This window comes from Pseudorca crassidens, chromosome 2 (assembly GCF_039906515.1).
Source record: "Pseudorca crassidens isolate mPseCra1 chromosome 2, mPseCra1.hap1, whole genome shotgun sequence".
Lineage (NCBI taxonomy): Eukaryota > Metazoa > Chordata > Mammalia > Artiodactyla > Delphinidae > Pseudorca > Pseudorca crassidens.
In genome coordinates this window covers 81,021,025-81,041,819 of record NC_090297.1, presented here as the reverse complement: position 1 = coordinate 81,041,819, position 20,795 = coordinate 81,021,025, and the positions used below count along the sequence as shown (strand labels likewise).

The 20,795-nt window shown below is 34.9% G+C and overlaps 1 protein-coding gene across 8 annotated transcripts in view; it reads left to right on the top strand.

Annotated features, from left to right (window-relative positions):
* The window catches only part of EVI5 (ecotropic viral integration site 5), a 214,386-nt gene that overhangs the window by 183,324 nt on the left and 10,267 nt on the right, over positions 1–20,795 (top strand). The window contains exon 20 of one of the 8 annotated variants that reach the window (XM_067726949.1): positions 17,893–17,905. The exons of the other annotated variants lie outside the window; for them this stretch is intronic. Coding sequence (XP_067583050.1) covers positions 17,893–17,905 — 13 coding nt within the window. The remainder of the gene's footprint in view (positions 1–17,892; positions 17,906–20,795) is intronic. 8 annotated transcript variants of the gene reach the window in all.

Here is a 20,795-nt window from a genome sequence, read left to right as displayed (position 1 = left end):
ATATTTTGGAAGATTATCTTCTTTTTAACATGAATTTTTCTGTTCCAATATTGAGGATTTATTTTCCTTAAACCGCTTTAATCATGATCTGAAACGATCAATTAATATTTGTATGGCAAATATTTCACTTTTTTATTGTGATCTGAAAAGGTAGTTTGTCTAGGCGTCAAAGTTACTTAAATTAAACGAAAATTTTCTTTTTACTTCTATAGTAGATTTGTGGTATTTACCGTTGTGGATAGAGGGAAGTTTTTTTTACTCTTCTTTTTCCCAAGCGGTATTACCGAGATTGCAAAAAAGGATACTTGCCTAATATCAGTTAACAGATTTCTTAGTATCTGAATACTTTTTAAACTGGCACTGCCTTGAATCTGTGAGATTCAGCTCATGAAATTTTCAGATAGTTTTACTAGATAGTATACTAGGTAATTTAAATTATTTAAAATAATGTGTTTTGATTAGAGAGACACTTTTTATTAATGTGGTTCTAGGTCAGTTTCCTTTTTTTTTTAATGATAAATATCTGGCTAAACATGAATGGAAAAGTGTGTTTCTTACCTTGAATTATTTGTACAATAATGTTTATTCACAGTGATGAGATTTGAATGGGTAACATAAACCTCATTTGTTAAGAAAGAAACTCATTTTCTTCACTAAATTAATTTAAACCTCAAAGGAAAAAGTTTGGATATTACCCTTTCCTGGTATTACACTCTTCAGTGAAAGTCTAAGTGTTTTGGGTAATACCTCCTGGAGGCAGTCAATCTAAGTAAAATCTGAATGAAAAAACAAAACATTAACAAAAATGATAAATCTTAGATGTGGTTTAATTTAATTTGTCCTGAAATTTGGGAGGTCATGCCTATAAATATTGATTTTCAGCTCTGATAACATTTGAGGGATTCAGGATCATGTATAATCTTTACCTATTCGTGTGCATTTTTTATAATCTGTTCTGATCTGATAGCCATGAATGAAAGAACAAGTTACAAGTAAGCATGTTCTAGAAACCCTTATTCTTTTGAGAACCTTAAGAATTATTCCTTATGTTCAAAGATTTTCCCAAAGGAAATTATGACTAAAAGCAATCTCCCATTTATAATTTTGACATCTAGTGATAAGGAATGTACCTTAACTAAAAATAATGATATTCTCGGGTATCCCTGGTGGCACAGTGGTTGAGAGTCCGCCTGCCGATGCAGGGGACACGGGTTTGTGCCCCGGTCCGGGAAGATCCCACATGCCGCGGAGCGGCTGGGCCTGTGAGCCATGGCCGCTGAGCCTGCGCTTCTGGAGCCTGTGTTCCACAATGGGAGAGGCCACAACAGTGAGAGGCCCGCATACCGCAAGAAATAAATAAATAAATAAATAAATAAATAAATAAATAAATAAATTCATTCATTCATTCATTCATTCTCCTCATCAGGAATGGCAGAAAATATAATAGTTCATGAGGTTTAACTTTAATGTAGGTAGGGTTTTTTTCTGTGGCTTGTGAAAGCAATCTTTTATATTATGCAAACATGAAAAGAAAATTACTTAACAGGTAGAAGTTTCTTCTGTTAAAATAGAGAGCTAGATTGTGCAAATTAAAAACTAGAACAGTTTTTGATAAGATGCTAATTAGGTGATTCAGAATAGGCCAGAGTCCTGGGCTTAACCAAGTCCCAGTTAGAAAGCATAGTAGAGAGGAGAATGAGTACAGCTGGGGACCACACAAGCACACAGAGGTGAGAGTGGGTATGGGGTTGGGAGTTTAGAGGAGGCCAGATTTGATTAAGAATTAATGCGACTAGGCTTCCCTGGTGGCTCAGTGGTTAAGAATCCACCGGCCAACACAGGGGACACGGGTTCGAGCCCTGGTCCGGGAAAAGCCCATATGCCACGGAGCAGCTAAGCCCGTGCGCCACAGCTGCTGAGCCTGCACTCTAGAGCCCATGAGCCACAACTACTGAGCTCACGTGCCACAACTACTGAAGCCCACGCTCCTAGAGCCCATGCTCCGCAACAAGAGAAGCCACCGCAGTGAGAAGCCTGCGCGCCGCAACAAAGAGTAGCCTCCGCTTACATGCCACAACTAGAGAAAGCCCGCATGCTGCAACGAAGACCCAACACAGCCAAAAATAAATAAATAAATTTATTTTTAAAAAAGAATTAATGCGACTGCGTTGTGGAAATAAGGTTAGACTGAATAGAGCCAGCTTATGGTGAATCTTCAAAGCTAGAAGAGATTAAGTTTACTATTATAGATAATGTGAAACCACTATAGGTCTCCAGTTGGAGACTTCTTTTCATTATGTTTTCTGAGCAGATTTTAATATATGCACCTGTTCAAAGTTTTATAACTAAAGAAAGGATAAGTGAAAACAAGTGAACATTTAAACTGAGATAAATGGTTGTAGTCAACTTACTATAAAAATTACTCTTTTTTGGACCAGGTTCTTGAGAAGTTTAAACAAGTTGTCACTTCTTTAGTGTTTTTTTCATTCTTGTGTATAGCACTTCACAGTGGTAAAAAAAAAAAAGATAACTGAAGTCAATCTAATTGCTCCAACTTAACTTTTGTCTGTATGCTAAAATTTGCCAGCATCTTTGGCTTTCAACATAAGAATTGACTTTTAAGTGTTAATGTTGTATTTGAGCATGTGACTGTTAATAGTCACTTTGTTAGCTGATCTTTGTACTTCTCTAAATATTGAAGGAAATAGTGAGACAAACTTTGTAGATTCATCTTCCTGAAGATACAGCAATGTTGTACATGTTATAACAGCTATGACCACTTAGCATAGTTAGCTGGATGAAATAGTAAAGAGGATTAAGCAGGTTATTTTTTATGAATGGCTGAATATATTGTTAATCTATAAAATAACAATAATAGATACTATTCATTGGTCTGTCGGCCAAGCATTGTGTCAGATACTTCATATTTATTACTACTAATCTTCATAATAATCCCATGTGATGGTGGTATCCTCAGTTGAATGGATGTGGAAACAGACTCACAGTGATTAAGTAACTTTTCCCAAGATGATGCAAATAATAAATGGTTGAGCCAGGATCTAATCCAGTTTGGCCTGTTCTTTTCTGTGCTGCTTACAGAGACATTAGATTAGAAAACATGTCATCGATGTTTAAAATCCTAAGAATGTCAATTAATGACAATATTTTAACTGTGTTGTCCTCCTTGACACATGAATCTGCATATATCCAGTAAGTAAATTCTGCAGTTGACCTAGCCACAAGGGCTCTCTCTGTTAACATTGCAAATAGAGATTTAGCTTCACTTTCTGCACCTTACTGTCATCCATCCATGTGATTTCTGTGACTCCCAACTCCTGTGATTCCTACCCTCACCACCTAATTTTGCTCCTAATATTACCTACCTACCATAGCAATCTTTTAATTTGAAGCCTTTTACCCTGCCAAGAGCTTCACAGAAGCCACTGTGGAAACTCTTGCTGCCCCAGACCTGGCAGGAGCTGTGGTTAAACCCTCCCCTTAAGCCTACATTCTGTCCTCGTGGGAGACATAGAAAAGACCCAAGGTCCCAATTTAAGTGCTTTCATTATCCCATCTTCCCACCTCCTGCCCTTTCACCCATCTATCATCACAGCACCTACTCTGTACAAGGCACTGGGTTTAGAACTGACGATAAAGAAGATTGAAACACAATCCATAGCCTCAAGGGGCTCACAGTCTAACAAAGGATATAGGCGTACAAATAAACAAATTGTAATACATAATGAAAAGTATAGCATTATAGTAGCTACCATTCATTCAACAGCTGCTCTGTGTCAGACACTGTACTAAGTATTATACTTCCTTTATTTCTTTTAATCTTCACAACAGTCCTCTGAAATAGGTAGCATCATTATTATTCATGCTTTACTTGTCATAAAACTGAGGTTCTGGGGTATTAAATAACTCCCCATGGTCATACACTAGTCAGTGATAGAGGTAGAATGTTAGACTATATGACTTTAAGCCCATCCATGCACTTAACTACCATATGCTATATAGCCTCCTTTGAAACATACAGGGATAAGATGGCAACAGCATCTGGGCTGGGTTTTGAAAAATGAAATTTTTTCAGGCAGATTGGACATCAGAAACATTTCAGTCGGAGCCATAAAACAAAAATGTAGATTCCAGAAATGAATAAGCCATCTACTTTTTCAATGCTGATCTGTCTTCTTGCAGCTGCCGACCACTACAGACAAAGAATATTTTCTAAATGCCAGGAAAGGGAGATAGAAGGAGGTAGAAAGTTAATCTCATTTAGAAGCCAAAGGAAATGTACTCAGAACTCATTTATGTATTGACATATTGAGAAGTATAATCATATGGTTCACCCAAATTATCAGTTGACTAAGCTCCTCTGGGTTCCTTGAAGCCTTGCTACCATTTACGGTATTGTTTCACGCGAAAATGCACGCTAAACAGCTGATTTGAAAATGTTTTTGGAATACAAATTTTATGTTTTCACTTGTTCTTGATGGTGATGTGTTCCAGTGGATGTTCTAGGAATAGGTAAATTTATTCCAGACTGAAGATAGTTCACTTATACTAAAAAATATTTCCGCATTATACAGCTTTGCTCAATTTTTATGTCTTAATAAAATAGTTTTAATGTGCTTTATATCCATAAAATCTCACAAAAGTAATTCTAGTTCTATTCACTCAGTAGCTTTTCAAGGTAAAGCAAATATTCCCCATTTTTATTAAGCTTTCTATGTGGTTGTTGCTAAACCAGGTATAGATCTTTTGGATAATTATTTTAATCTTCACAGTTATTCTGTGAAAATTATTATTCCCATATTATAGGCTCACCAAGGCTAAATAACTTGTCCGAAGTCACACCTATTCCTGCTACTAAGACCAAACAACAGTTTCTTCGTGGCTCTTTTCATAAAGACCTTCTAGTATGAGTCCATCAGCTATTATCCTTAACATTCTGTAATAGTGTGGGTTCATAATCATAAAAACTGAACAGTCTAAAGAACACAAACTGTTTTAAAACTTTTCTATAGAAGTAAAACTTACAGAAAAGTGCCCAGGTGACAAGTTTGTTGCTCAGTAAATTATCACAGTAATCACACCCATGTAACCACCATCCAGGTCCAAGAAATAGACCCCAGAGCTCCATTCATATTCTTTCACAACCTCTCCTTACTCCCTCCTCCTCAAAAATAACCACAATATCAGCTTCTAATACAGTAGATTTAAGTTTTTGAATTTTATATAAATGGCTTCTTATGGTATATATTCTTTGGTGTCTTCTTTTGCTCAAAGTTGTTTGTGCAGTTTAACCATGTTATTTTTAAATGTAGCTGTAGGTTATTCATTCTCATTGCTGTGTAACTTTTCTTTGTATAAATATACCACAATTTATCTATTCTGTTCGTGAATATTTGAATTACTTCCATTTTGGCCTTTTAAGAACATTGCTGTTACTTATACTCCCATGAGCGGTAAAGATAGTTTCTATTGTTCTGCATCCTCATCAGCATGTAGGATTGTCAGTCTTTATCTAATTTTAGTCACTGACTGTGAAGAGGATTCTCATTATGGTTTTAATGTGTATTTCCCTAATTACTAATAAGATTGGGTACCTTCCCCCCAGCATCCAGAACAATACTGGCATGTGGTAGTTACTCCATGAAAACGTTTTTAATGAAGAAATGATTGTGAAAGGCTTTGCTGATAACATAACATATAAGTTGTGATAGGAATGCTAAGAAGCTTCCTGATGTGCGAAAAACATTGGAAAGATCATGCCTGGCAGAAGAAACAACTAGCACAAAGACCCTAGACAAAAATGAAGTGGACTTTTTGAGAAACCATACTAATGTGGCTGGAGTGTAGCACAGGGCAGGAAAAAATGGTATGAGGTAAGATTAGAGAGGAAGACAGAGTCAAATCATATACAGTGTTTTGTAAGCCAGGAAAAATCATTTGAATTTTATTCTTGGTTGAGTGGGAATGGATTTAAGCAAAGAGTGATGTGATTTGATTTGCCCTGCCTGCTATGTGGTGAATTGATTGTAGGAAAGTAAGAATGGAAATAGGGAAGCTCATTAGAAGGCTGTTAAAATAGTCAAGGTAAGAGCAAAGGTGACTTAGAAGGATGGCAGAAGTGGAAATCTTAGCAACGTGGATGTATTAGAGATATGTTTTAGAGGCAGAGAATTTGCAGATGGATTGTATGAGGGACATGAGAGTGCAGTCAGTGACTCCAGAGATTTTTGGCTTCATAGTTGAGTGAATGGTTGGTGCCACTTACTGAGGTTAGGGAAGGGTAGATCCAAAGCTTTGTTTTGTTTATGTTAAGATTGAGATTCCTGTTAAACATTAAAATGAAAATAGCAGGTAGACAATGGGTATGTGAGTATGAGGTTCTAAAAAAGAGGTCAGGGCGAAAAATAGGTTTACTAGTCATTGGCATATAAATGGCATTCGTAGATAAAGAGAAGGAGGTCCAGGAGCAAGTTTGTGGGCTCCTGACCTTTAAGGTCAAGAGAGCCAGCAAAGGAGGCTAAAACCACCAGTGGGATAGGAGGGGAACTGGGAAGTGTGAAGATATTGGAACTCCCCAAAAGGAGACTTTCAAGAAAGAAGCATTTCAGCATAGTTGTTTTAATTAGATTTTTAAACTTCCCTGATCCATCTGAAGAGTGAATTTATGTAAAGAGGTTTCGTCATCATTTTTTACCATTTATCAGAAAACGGTGGATGATTTATGAAAGAACTTGAGAAGGATCGATCTATGGTCTGTCACTGAACGATTACTAACACCTCCTTCTTGAAGAAATTAGAGAACTGTTAGCTATTTCAGGACAAAAAAAAAAAAAAAGAACTATTACAGGATGCTCTAAACAACGTACAATCGGGGTAAGTGGAACCAACTTTCTCTCGAAGGATAGACATTGTGCTGGTTTCCAAAAGATCTTCTGTCTTCCTGTCTCCTTTGTTGGGGAGGCAGGTTTTTTAAGTTAAGTTGTCGTATGTCACTAGAATCTTCTTTTTTTTCTTCTAGCCAAGTATGAAATTAGGAGTTTGAGTAAATAAAAAGAAATCTAAACAAAGCCCTTACTGCAGTTTGGCTTAGGAAATATTTATACATGTAATATTTAAGTTTTTAAATTCTGATAACTCTGTTTATGTATACCTGAGCTATGGATTTAATTAAATATCTACCAAAATGTATTTTTAATGTCCTAAACATTCTTAATATGTATACTCATTTTGTTATCAAACTAGAATTTTTGAAATAAGGATCTTTAAGAGTCAAATGACAGGTGACCCTTTGGTACTGTTTGAGTCTTTTTTTCTTCCCTGTATTTTTCAGTTTAAAAATAGTTAATAAAACCACTTGAACTTGAATTAAAAAAAAAAAGAAGAAGAAGAAGCTTTTTAAAGACTCAATAAACATTGATTTTCATCTAGGCATTAAAACCAGAATAAAGGTAGAAAAGAACTTAGTCATTTGGCTCTCTAGGTATTGACAGCTATTTTTTCCTCTTTTTGTCCAACTGAATGATTTTGGTTTTGTTTTCTTAACTGGATGCTTATTCTATGCTACTGTTTCTACCAGTGTTTGTTTCCTTTTAAATCTTGCAAAGCTCTGAGTATATTACCTAGTTTACAGAGTGGTAACCTAGAATAGAATTTACATTCTTACAAACAGCTTTGATAACAACAATCTGTATCTGGAGGCAGAAATAAGAATCAAAAATAGTGTTTTCTGTTTGTACGGTTGGCTGTTGATAATTGAATTATCTTTTCTAGAAATACAACTACTTTTTAATTTATTTATTTTTGGCTGCACTGGGTCTTTGTTGCTGCGTGTGGGCTTTCTCTAGTTGTGGCAAGCAGGGGCTACTGTTCACTGCAGTGCGCGGGCTTCTCATTGTGGTCGCTTCTCTTGTTAAGGAGCATGGGCTCTAGGCACGTGGGCTTCAGTAGTTGTGGCACATGGGCTCAGTAGTTGTGGCTCGTGGGCTCTAGAACGCAGGCTCAGTACTTGTGTCACACAGGCTTAGTTGCTCCACGGCATGTGGGATCTTCCCGGACCAGGGCTTGAACCTGTGTCCCCTGCATTGGCAGGCGGATTCTTAACCACTGTGCCACCAGGGAAGCCCTGATAATTGAAGTTTAATTTTAAGGTTATTGTTTAAGAAATTTTTCAAAATGTGGAATTTTAAGCCTTCATGTATGTTTTTACAGTGAAAAGTGCTAGGTTTCTCAGTGTAGAAGCTTCTTAATAAAAGAAATTATTTCCTTCAACTTGTTCTTTCTCTAGTTAGAACAATGTGAAGTACCATGCAGGAGCTCACACAAGCCTCAGTGCAAGTAAATTCTTTTTCTCTGCTGCCCCAAAAAAAGGTCCTATGTAGTAGATAATGAAAGATTATAATTGTACTCCTATGAAAATTGGTTTAAGGCCCTTGAATGAAACGTTTAGCACTGGTTTTTAATCTTACAACCTCCATTTACTGATAAAAAAAATTGATTCTTAATGACTTCTTTAAATGAGTGTTATTACTCCTGTTTCTCTTATATGTTCCATTTTATCTTCGGTAAGCAGCTTATCTTATTTGAAGTCATAAGATTAAAAAAATTATTGTACAATATTTTATGTCTGGAATAATATCACTATGTAAAAGACTTAAAGCTGAGATTTCAGATTTACGTTTTTTTTAAACCAGGCATGTTCTTAAAGTTTATCTAGTTTTTCACTTGGTAAATGAGGAAGCTGAGGGCCCAAGACTTAAAGGGACTTACCCAAAGTTGCACAGCTCTTTGGTGGCAGAGACGGAACTACTGCCCAGGAGCTCTGGCCTCTGATTTACTACATCCCACTTCCCTACCAGTCCTGCCGACCAATTTAGCTGTCTCATGGTAGATAGAGTAGGAGTTTCATAGATGTTTAATTGAATTAAAATTAACTACCTCTCTCAGATGAGAACCCAGTGTCTAGATAGTAGAAATCTACTCTCACTTAGTATTCTTTACTTTTCCTTCAGCTTCAGGATCTGAACTTTTATTTGATCTGAGACTGGGGACTTGACCCTTCAGATTCTGCTTCAGTTTCCAGTGGTTACCACTAAAATCTTAAATTTTAAATATTAGATGATTTTCTGAAAACAGAGGCAACTGAGATTTTTTAGCCAAATCTGACATTTCTAGAAACCAGGTAAAAATAGTCAACCCAATTTTATATATACATATTATTTAAGAAATACAAGCTTACTCAAGGATGTAAGTTAGCTTAGCTATTCAATACATTCTGTTTCAAGAGTCTGTTATTTAGAGAAAGACAAATATATGATATCACTTATATGTGGAATCTTAAAAAATGATACAAATGAACTTACTTACAAAACAGAAATAGACTCACAGACATAGAAAACAAACTTACGGTTACCAAAGGGGAAAGGGGGAGAGAAATTAGGAGTTTGGAATTAACATATACACATTACTATATATACACTAGGTAACAACAGGGATCTACTGTATAGCACAGGGAGCTATACTCAATATCTTGTAATAACCTATAATGGAAAATAATCTGAAAATCATATATATATGATTTTCAGAGATACATATATAGAAAAAAATATATATATATATGAGTTTGATATTTAACTGGTGACCAAACTTCCAGCAATTGTTTCTAGATTAATTTTTCTTTTAATCTCCAGGGATATATGTCTTTCCATTCATTCTTTGCCTCCAAAAAGAAATACCACATTCATATAAAGAAATCTGTAATAATCTCACACAGGATACCTTACTTTTATTCAAGACTTTTAGACCATTTTCTAGTTTTATGTTACATTCATAAAAAGAGTGTTTTCTACCTAATTACATGCATCTGTGTATCCTGTTCCTACTGTAGGTAAAAAGAGATTTTTTAATTTGTCAATGAAAAATGTGTTTCTAATGATGGTAATTTCATTAAGGAATTGGAGTTGAATCATGAGAATATGAAAAAAAAGGTCTGGTAGGAGAGAGTGAGATAATGAAATCACTTAGGAAAGAAAAATTAAAAATATAAAACAATTTGCTGTACACCTAAAACTAACACAACATTGTAAATCAACTATATTCCAATATAAATTAAAGAAAAAAAGAAAACAAGGCAGGAAAAGAAATTAGAACATAGAAAAGATGAGATACCAAGGAAAGAAGACTCTTAGGAATATTGACTGAAGTAGGACATGCCTCTAGAAGGGTTTGTAATGAGATTTCTAGGATAAACTCTGGGTGAGCAGCCAATTTAGAGAATACAGAAGCAATCTAGAACTAGGGTTTTAGATCTGAATTAAGGACCAAGTACTCAGAATTAAGGACCAAGTAAATATCCTCAAGAGATAATATCACATTGGCCAAGGAACAGAACCCGTTAGAAGTGTAAAGTCAGACTTGGATATTAAGCTGTGTCAGGTGGAATTTTTTCTGATATTGTGCCAGACACTATAGGAAGTACAGTGTAGTCCTTCTCTCAAGGAATTTACAGTCTGATGGGAAGAAGCAGAACAGTTAATTTGATAAAGACTATGTGGTTGTACTGATAATACTTGATAGTTCAGAAATGGGAGCAAACACAGCACTTAATTTCATTTATTTTAATTAGTGGCTGTTATACTGTCCTTGATGCTCCAGGGCAAGCTAAGCTGTGCATTCCTTGATGGCAAAAGTTGTCTTATTCAGCCTTATATTTCTTAGAGTCTTTCAAAAGTCCTGACGCAGTACCATAAACTGATGGATTCAGTTAGTTCTCATGGTGTTCAGATTGTCCTGAATTTGACCAGTGGGAGCTCTTTTAAGGCTAGCTTCAGTATCTTTTTTTTTCTTTACAAACCCATTAGTCTTTGAGCATTTTTGCATTTTCTGGCACTAATAGTACTTTACATCAAATGAGTATAGCTGGATTTTCAAATGTAAGGTAGTGAAACAGTGTTTATTAGTATAGTCGGCCCTCACCATCCGCGGGTTCCATATCCGTGGATCCCGCCAACCTCAGATTGAAAATATTCGAAAAAGAAATATTCCAGAAAGTTTCAAAAAGCAAAACCTGAATTTGTCACACATGCAACTATTTACATAGTATTTACATTGTATTTACAACTATTTACATAGCATTTACATTGTATTAGGTATTATAACTAATTTAGAGATTACTTAAATTATACAGGAGGATGTGCACAGGTTATATGCAAATACTACACCATTTTCTATGAGGGACTTGAGCATCTGTGGATTTTGGTATCCACAGGGTCCTGGAACCAATCTCCCTTGGACACTGAGGGACAACTGTACTGATCTGTAAATTGCTTAATAAATGGTCCCAACAATTACTCTTATGACTATTAGATTGGAAACATACCTCACAAGAAACCACTTCAAGGGAAACTGCATGTCAAATACCACTTGGGTTATGAGATATAAAGGTAGATGATAATAAGCATTTTTTTAAAGGAAATGGAGCTAACTATAAAGCCTAGAGTGACAGTTTTTATAGTTACTTACAGCAGTTCTTAAACAGATTTAATTCAACAGGGGTGGAAGAGACTTGCTTTCAGCCTTCCCACGAAGAGGCCATCTAATAGTATACTCTTAGATCTAAGACATGAGGAAAATAAGATATAAATGCCTAAAGCCATTTCAATCATATGTATGATGCCACTAAGGTTTTAGCATGACTACGGTATTCCTTGTTGACATTTAGAATGATACTAATAAGGTGTGCTTGAAGATTTCATTCAACCTGATATGGGGCAACCAAAATGAGCTATGATTTTTAAATCCAGTGAATTTACTCATATACTCAGGTTTCAAGACTTCAGTATTCAGTTTTTTAATTTCCTTCATTTATTTGAAAGCTGATTATCCCTACTCTTCACCTCTTACTTTCTCCTTCACTATCATGTCACTACTGCTAAACACATTCATAAAATAGAGAAGAGGGGAAAAATAAATATCCATGCAATTTATCAGGTTCTTAATAGCATTTCCGGATTTTGTTTGTTGTTCTTTGGGTTTTTTCATTTGATAAGTTTAGTTTTGTTTCTGAATTTTGTGTCTTTGCTCTCCGTCTTACTGCAGGTGGTTGAGAAACTGTCATCCTGGATTGTAGGCCTAGTTCTGCCACTGATTAACTGTGTGACCTTAGGATGCCAATTTACTTCATACATTCATTCAGTGAACATTTGGACATCTTTTAGCTCCCAGGCATGCCTCAGGCTTTCCCTCAGTTTCTACATCCCAAAACAGTTATACTAAATGATCTTTAAAGTCCTTTCCATCCCAGTCCTGTGCTAGGTGTAGAAAAGTCATAGTCCCAATTGTTAAGGAATTCAGACTGGTAGGGAGAGCCAGTCAGTATGGGCAGTGCTGTGGTAGAACCGTATGGTACCACGGCCCAGAAACGTGAGGAAGCATCTGGGCGTGGGGCTGCCTAAACTCTGTATTGAAGGAAGAATAGAAGATAACCAGGAAAAGGAAAGTAGAAGGATATTTCAGGTAGAGAAGCCATCATATGCAAAGGTTTGGAGGCAAGTAGAGAGCAAGTAAGGAAGGAACAGCTAAAAAAGTAGGAGGGAAATCAGTAAAGAGGGACACCTCTGAAACCAGAGAGAGCCTTCCCCTGATCAGTCTGTTTTTAGTGTGTGGTAGTGAAGAAATCATTTGTAGAGATTGATCTGATGGCTGAGGGTAAAGCTTTCTTAATCAAACAAGAGGAAATCCATAAAATACAATCTTCTTCCTTGATTATGTTATGAGTTATTTTCCTTTTAAGGCCTTGGTTCAAATGATGCATTTCAGAGCCAATTTGAATCTTTTCAATCTAATTTAGGTATTCTTGTGCTATTATTCACCAAGCTATCCAGTACTTCACACTTGTTTTTTAGTGCTGTATTCTTAAGTATTAGTCCAGTTTCTTCAACTACACTAAGATTTTGAAATATAGTCAGTCATTTTTAAAAACTTTTTTTTTTTTTTTTGCATCACGTAATTCAATTTTAAAATGCTAGTTTTTAAAAGAAACAGTAACAGGGCTTCCCTGGTGGCACAGTGGTTGAGAGTCAGCCTGCCAATGCAGGGGACACGGGTTTGTGCCCCGGTCCAGGAAGATCCCACGTGCCGCGGAGCGGCTGGGCCCATGAGCCATGGCCACTGAGCCTGCGCGCCCGGAGCCTGTGCTCTGCAACGGGAGAGGCCACAACAGTGAGAGGCCCGCGTACCGCAGAAAAAAAAAAAAAAGAAACAGTAACATAGTATTGACAGTTTTTCAAACTAGGCACAAACTAGCACATTTGAAAATGTGCTCCATAAATTTACTGTGTCGATTAAAGGAAAATCGATAAAAGATGAATAGCTAACTCTCTCTGATTTACAAAAACTAAAAATTTTACATTGTGGTTGGAAGTCTTTAGTGCAGTAAATCATGTGCTTTTCATGGACCATATCTCACAGATGCAGTTGGACGTGAGATAATCAGATTTTCACTCCCCACAAGCTGAACAGCTGAAAATGTCATACCAATAATACTTGTCAAAGACTCAGTGCTCCTTTCCTGCCTGTCTGATTTAAGTTGTTGTGGTCAGTGTGAGGAACCTGTGATAGGATAAGATAGCATTCGTGAGGTCATGTGGTTTGCAAGTACCCAATCTTAACTAAGCAGCCTGTGAGCACCTCCGAATGAGGAAGAAAGGGATACTAACCTTGTCTGTTTGAAAGCTTATTTTGTGTTCAGTGATAAAATAGTGTGGGTGTGTAGCCATATATGTGTATATATATATATATATATATATATAGTATATATTTAAAATTATTTTTCCATCAGGAGTTTTAGTTTCTGAAGAAAGTAAATAACTATAAATGCATTCATCTCCTTTAACTTCAGTCTAAAGGAGTAAACATTTTATTGCAAATATTTTCTGCCTGTTTAAAATGAAACTGTAGAAGGTAGCCATCATTTCTTTTTCTGTTGAGAAAAAACTAGATGTTAAATGTTAATATTGTTGGTGAATTTTTTTAATCAATTAAAATTTCTGCATTTCCTAAATAGAAAATTATTTCTTTTCAGTCTGGCAATATCTCCATTGAAAACATATCCACAAAATGGCTGTCTGATATATATGTAAATATATATATAGATGTAGATATTTAATACATTTATATATATATAACAGCTTTTTTGAGCTTTAATTCACATACAGTACAGTTCACCCATTTAAAATGTGCAATCCAGTAGTTTTTTATATATTCACAGTTGTGCAGTCATCACCACAATAAATTTCAGAACATTTTTATCACTCAAAAATTAATCACATTCCCATTAGCAGTCACTCCTCATTTCCCCCAAGTTCCCGTCCCCCAGCTCTAGGCAAACACTAATCTACCTTCTGTCCCTATTGATTTCCCTATTCTGGACATTTCATTTAATGGAATTATACAATATGTGGTCATCTGTGACTGGTTTCTGGTACTTAGCATAATGTTTTCAAAGTTCATCCATGTAAATAGTAGCATGTATCAGTACTTCATTCATTCCTTCTTATTGCCTAATAATATTCCTTCATATGGATATACCATAATTTATATCTGTGCATCAGTTGATGGACATTTGGGTTGTTCCCACTTTGGGGCTATTATAAATAATGCTGCTGCAAGCATTTATGTACAGGTTTCTTTGTGAGCATATTTTCATTTGTATTGAATGTATACTTAGTAATGAAATTGCTGGGTCATGTGGTAACTCTATGCTTAACCATTTGAGGAACTGCCATACTGTTTTCCAAAGAAGCTGTACCATTGTATATTCCCACTGGCTGTTTATGAGGGTTCTAGTTTCTTCACATCTTTGCCAATACTTGTTATTCTCTCTCTTTTTTTATAGCTATCCTAGTAAGTGTAAATGTCATATCATTTTGGTTTTGATTTGTATTCTCCTGATGGTTTATGACATTGAGCGTCTTTCCCTATGTTTATTGGCCATTTATATCTTCTTTAGAGAAATATCTACTCAGACCCTTTGCCCAGTTCAAACTGGGTAGTCTTTTTATAATTGAGTTGTAAGAATTCTTTATATATTCTAGACACTAATCCCTTATCAGATAAATGATTCAAAATTTGGCTGATTGGATGGACTGATAAAACCCATGATTTAGTTTTAGAGAAGAATAATTCCTCTTAAGAATTCAATCCAGATAGAAAAGAAATGCTTCGTTTTTATGAGGATGTTTTGCTAAAGGTTTGAATTTTTTTCAGTGCTCCAGCTAAAGGTTAAATCATATGAAATGTACGTGGTACTTTGATGTAGCTTTAAAAGTTCAGAGTGAAACAAGTGTGAAGTGATTTATTTCCTGTAATTGGTCATAAATTTACATAGAACCTCATATATTCCTAACCTCATCACCATTGACATTAGAGTACCTTCTAAATAATGTTAATGGTTTCAATTTTATCAAGATGTGTCAGCTGCCAGGAAGAGGGCAATGGCAGTTTCATTTTGTTTGCCCAAGTGTACTGGATAAATCTAAGTATGTGCTACAGAAAGATTAAGAGTTCTTTGTAAATGACTTTTATTTCTTCCCCCTCTCTCCTTCTCTGGTAACAAATGCACAGTATAAATTTCTTCAGTTCCAAACCTTACTTTTCTCCTTTTTCACTTATTAATGTGGGTATGTACTTTTTTTCTTTGCTTCTAATAATGTAGGTTTTAACTATTGCATTTTATACATTTAACATAGAATCTATATATTTTTAAAATTTTAAGTGTTTTATCAGTTTTTAAAAAATGATTTACATATATTAAAACCAAATACATTTTCAGCATTGTCTATTTTATATTATTTCAATAAAATTCTTGAATTTTTAAACTTAATCTGATTTTTAATTACTGTAGGTAATTACTGAATTTTGGCTGTTTATGTTTATCGCTAGTTTTTTGGGTGTTTTTGTTTTTAAACAAGCCTGTTTATTGAAAGGATCTGAAAATAGTAATAAGGCTTTCAACATTTAACAAATTTTCAAGATACTAACAATATAGAACATTAAGAATTGACTTCAAAAACCCAAAGTTTCCTAGGTCATTCCCTGTCACACTTAGGACTTGGTCTACACTAGCTCTGTTGTCTGAACGAGTGACCTGTGTTCTGAATGCCACTCTCTTCTGGACCTAAAGCTGGGAGTGTCACCCCCTCAGCCCGTGGGAGGCCGGGCGGGCTGCCCGCTGTGCCCGAGCTCGCGGGCAGAGGGTGGGAGCCGACCTCTGTCCCCAGCACCAGCTGAGCTACCCAGACGGGCACATTATCGCTAGTTTTAATCTTTGTTGTGTGTATAATTGAGAATAAATGTAGTGTATTATTTCCCATTGACATTTATTTTAAATTTTGAAAATAAGGAAAACTATTAAAATTATTCTGTAAGGAATCCAACAAAATCACTGATTAAACTTTGGGAAAAAAGAGTAAAGCCTTTATAACTTAGAAGCACAAATCTATGTTATTGGACTTTATGTACATCTGCCTATATATATATATATATATATATATATATATATATATATATATAAAATCACTTATAGAAATGTTACGTTTAGCTTTAAAAGCTATAGCTCTGTGTTTTACAAAGATTGATTATACAAACCCAAATGTACAAATAGGAGCTTTTATAATCTGATATGACTCAGTCTTGGAAACTTACTGCAACTGTTTTGCAGTTCACTTGGTATCACATGACTCACTTCAATGGTTTAAACCCTGTCTAGTAGCGATCAAAGTTCATTTGGTTAGGGGTTTTTTTGGTGTGTGGATGACTTTTTTCCACTTTGTTGTGGATTGATTGTCTTTCAAAATACTCAGTGCAGTCCTTCTTATTATTCTTCTGAATCTCAGAAAGTAGTAGTTGCCTGCACAATTCAACTTCCAAGCATACACACTGGGAAAAATTTTTAACTTGAAATAATACACATGGAAGCAGTTTTAACTGTAAAGCATCATATAAATATAAGTGTTCATTATTAATTCTGTTACCTCTACATGTTGAAAATGGAGGGAGAATAACCTGTTGTGTCTCTTTAAAATCAACTATAAAATCAACTAACATTTTTCAAGTTACCACTGTTCTATAATGTGCAGAAAGAAAGCAAACACGTAGAGAACATGTTGTGTCCTCTGTTTACATGGTCACTAGCCCAAATGATCAAGTTTTCTTAGGACAGATTTTCCTGTTATTTATTAAGAAGTTATATTTAAAAGCTGTATGTCTCTAAAACTATCACACTTCTCTGTTTTACGAAAGAAACTTCTATCTTAACCTTTAGTTGTTTAGCGAATGAAGTAGACTAAGGAAATATTACAGAAAATACTTCTATATCCTTAATGATTATGAAGTCCCTTGGGGCTTCAGAATATTCACCCCTGCAGGTTTTCCTTGCTTTAAAATTTTAATATAATTTTTTCTGTGAAACAACTGTAATAGTTTTTAATACTCTTTTTTAGTGTTTGTACTTTTACTGTCATACAGTTAGAAACTCTGCTGTTTCCTGTCAAAACCTACGTTCATCAGACTATGAACATGACAGTTTCCTGTTTTCTTATTACCTATAGTGCATTTTGTGCTTTATTCTTTATAAGTTGTATAATATCTTAGCTTATCACTTTCCTTTTCTAATTACTAAATGCTTTCTTAGGTCAGCATTGCTTAATACATGCAGAGAAATCCTTAAGTCCAAACTCTTTGTTGATAGTGAGAGGTTAAGATTTTGTTAACTTTTTAAGTTGTAATGAGTATATCAGAATGTCTTAAGTATTATTTAAATAAATTCTACATGTTTTTACTTTTTTTTTACTCTGTCTCTTAATGCATAACATGATGAAGCAATCCACATCAGGTAAGAAACAGTACATTATTTGGATTTTGTATATTAGCACTTTCATCTGTCTGCTTATTAGTATTCTCATTCAGCATTTAAAAGGACAGGATGAATAATCAGTACCCCAGGGTTTTTTCAAGAATCCTGCTGTCTTTTCAGTGTAGTTCTTCAACATTCTTAGGTGCCTACTCTGGTCAAGTCAGAATGCTAAGTTCTAGGATACAAAAATGATTAAGAAATAATCCCCATCATCAGGCGCTAACAAGAGGTAAAATATATGTACAGCAACCAACCATTCCATATTTTTCCAGACAGTACTGATTTTAAATATTTAATTCCAGTGTTAAATCATATCATTTGGAAAAAACATATCTATTAATATAAACTCAGGGACTTCCCTGGCGGCCCAGTGGTAAAGACTCCATGCTTCTACTAGAGGGGGTGCGGGTTGGATTCCTGGTCAGGGAACTAAGATCCGTCATGCCTGTGCAGCACGGCCAATAATAATAATAATAGTAATAATAATAAAAAGTCAAATATACATGTGTGTGTGAATCACTACAATATTAAGGTATGTGTGAATATATTTATGCCTGTTGATTTATTTAAAATGTTATAAAAGTTATAAAAATGGTTTGTAAAAATGCTAATATTTTAAAGTATTAATATCAAAATAATACTGGAAAACAAACAAAATACTTTCAAAAATAAAAGAAGCAATTTTGATTTTTTTGTTACAGGATTATTTGGGGGTTTTGTTCTGGTGAATGTAACTAATTTATTATCAAAATGGTCAAGCTACAGATAAATTTGGAAGCATATTTGAGGCTTTATTGATCACCTAGTCTTGGGATACAACTAAACAAATAATTGAAACTAAGAAACTTAATATGCATGGTGGATAATGTTTCTTTTTAGATTTATACCCCTCCTTGTTCCCTAAAGATTTTGAGGCAGTTTGTATGAATATATATAATACAAAAATAACCAAAAATTAGGTTAATTAAGCCAAATGAAATTGCTGATACTTGACTTTCACTTACAAAAATGGCAATATCATATGATTCAATCTAACAGTTAAAATAATTAGTTCTTGGACTTTTATTTAATAATAGACATTTTAATTTAAGTGTAAGATATATACAGAAAAATGCATAAATCCTAAGTGTCCAGCTTGATGAATTATCACAAAAATGAACATGCCCATTTAACCTTCCACCAAGGTCAAGAACTAGAACCTTGCCAGCATTTCAAAAGTCTCCTTGTCACTCTTCCACTCACTGCCTAGTTTTTAACCTTATACTAATGAAATCATACAGAATGGATTATTTTGTGTTTGGCTTCCTTTGCTCAGTACTGTGAGATTTATGTTATTCCATGTAGCAGTAATTGTTCACTCATTTTTGTCACTCTATTGTGTCAATTATATGACTATACCATAACTTATTTACTCATTCTACTGTTATTTCCATTTGGGGTTATTATGAATAAAATTGCTATGAACCCTGTTATAAATTTTTTTAGTGTATTATATTTATTTCTATTGTTCATATACTTAAGAATGGAATTGCTGGGTGACTTATTATTTATCGTTCAAACCAGGCCACTTTTGAGAATGAAAATAGTTTGTCCCAAGCAAACTGTAATCTGTGATTATTTTAGGTGTAGGGTATGTAGATAGATGGTCAACTTTAGTAAATACTGCCAAACCATTTTCAAAAGTGCTTTTACCGATTTACACTTCTACCACCAGTTTACTTCTACCACCAGTTTACATTCCATGTCTTCGCTAATGTGATTGGACAGCTGAAAATTCAATGTTGTATTTTCTAATAAGAACCTGGAATGAATTTAATCAGTGTGATCCGTTAAGGGACCATTAATTTGCTTTAACGACCAACCTGGCAGAAGGTAAGGCAAAAGTTTTCTTGCAAAAATTAAAGAGCTTATGTTACAGCACTTTGGAAAATGGCTTGGCAATTTACTAGAGCTTAACACAATGACCCAGCAATTATATTCAAGAGAAATGAGTGCTTATATTCACCAAAAAAACATATTTAAGAATGTTTCTAGCAGCCTTATATGCAGTAGGCTGGAGACAACCCAGAAAGCCTTTAACATTATAATGGATAGTTAAATTTTGATATGTTCACATAGTGGAATACAACATGGCACTGAAAAAGAGTGAACAACTGCTATACATGCCAACGTAGATGAATCTCACAAACATAATGTCGAGTAACAGGGGCCAGACACAAATGAGTACATACCACATGTTTCTTTATATTAAGTCTGAGAACAGGCAATACTATTTTATGGTGATAGATGTCAGAGTAGTGGCTACCTTTGAGGGAATGTAGGGTTATCACTCAGAGAAGAAGGGATACAAGGAAGCCTCCTGGGGTGTTGGAAGCATTCTGTATCTTGATCCAGATGGTAGTTACATGGGCATATACATAAGTAAAAGTTTATCAACCTGTACACTTAAAATTTGTGTGCTTTTTACTGTGTTTTATCTTTTTGAAGAACACGAGCCTAAACATTACCTTGAAACAAACATACTCTCAAAATTTTCTCAAGCAGTTTTGATATTATAGCATTGTGGTCATAGAAGAATACCACAGAACATCTCATTTTTTTTAATTGATAGATGTATTTTGGGGAACAGTCTTAGACTTACAGAAAAATTGATCAGAAAATGCAGAGGTACACCCCCTCAATGCCTTTCCACAGTTTTCCCTATGCACATCTTGTGTTAGTGTCATACATAAGCTGATATATGATATTTTATTAACCAAAGTCCTTATTTACTTTAGGATGCACTCTTTGTGTTGTACAATACGTTCTGTGGGTTTTTACAAAGGTATGATGACTTGTATCTACCATTACAGTATCATACAGAAGCGTT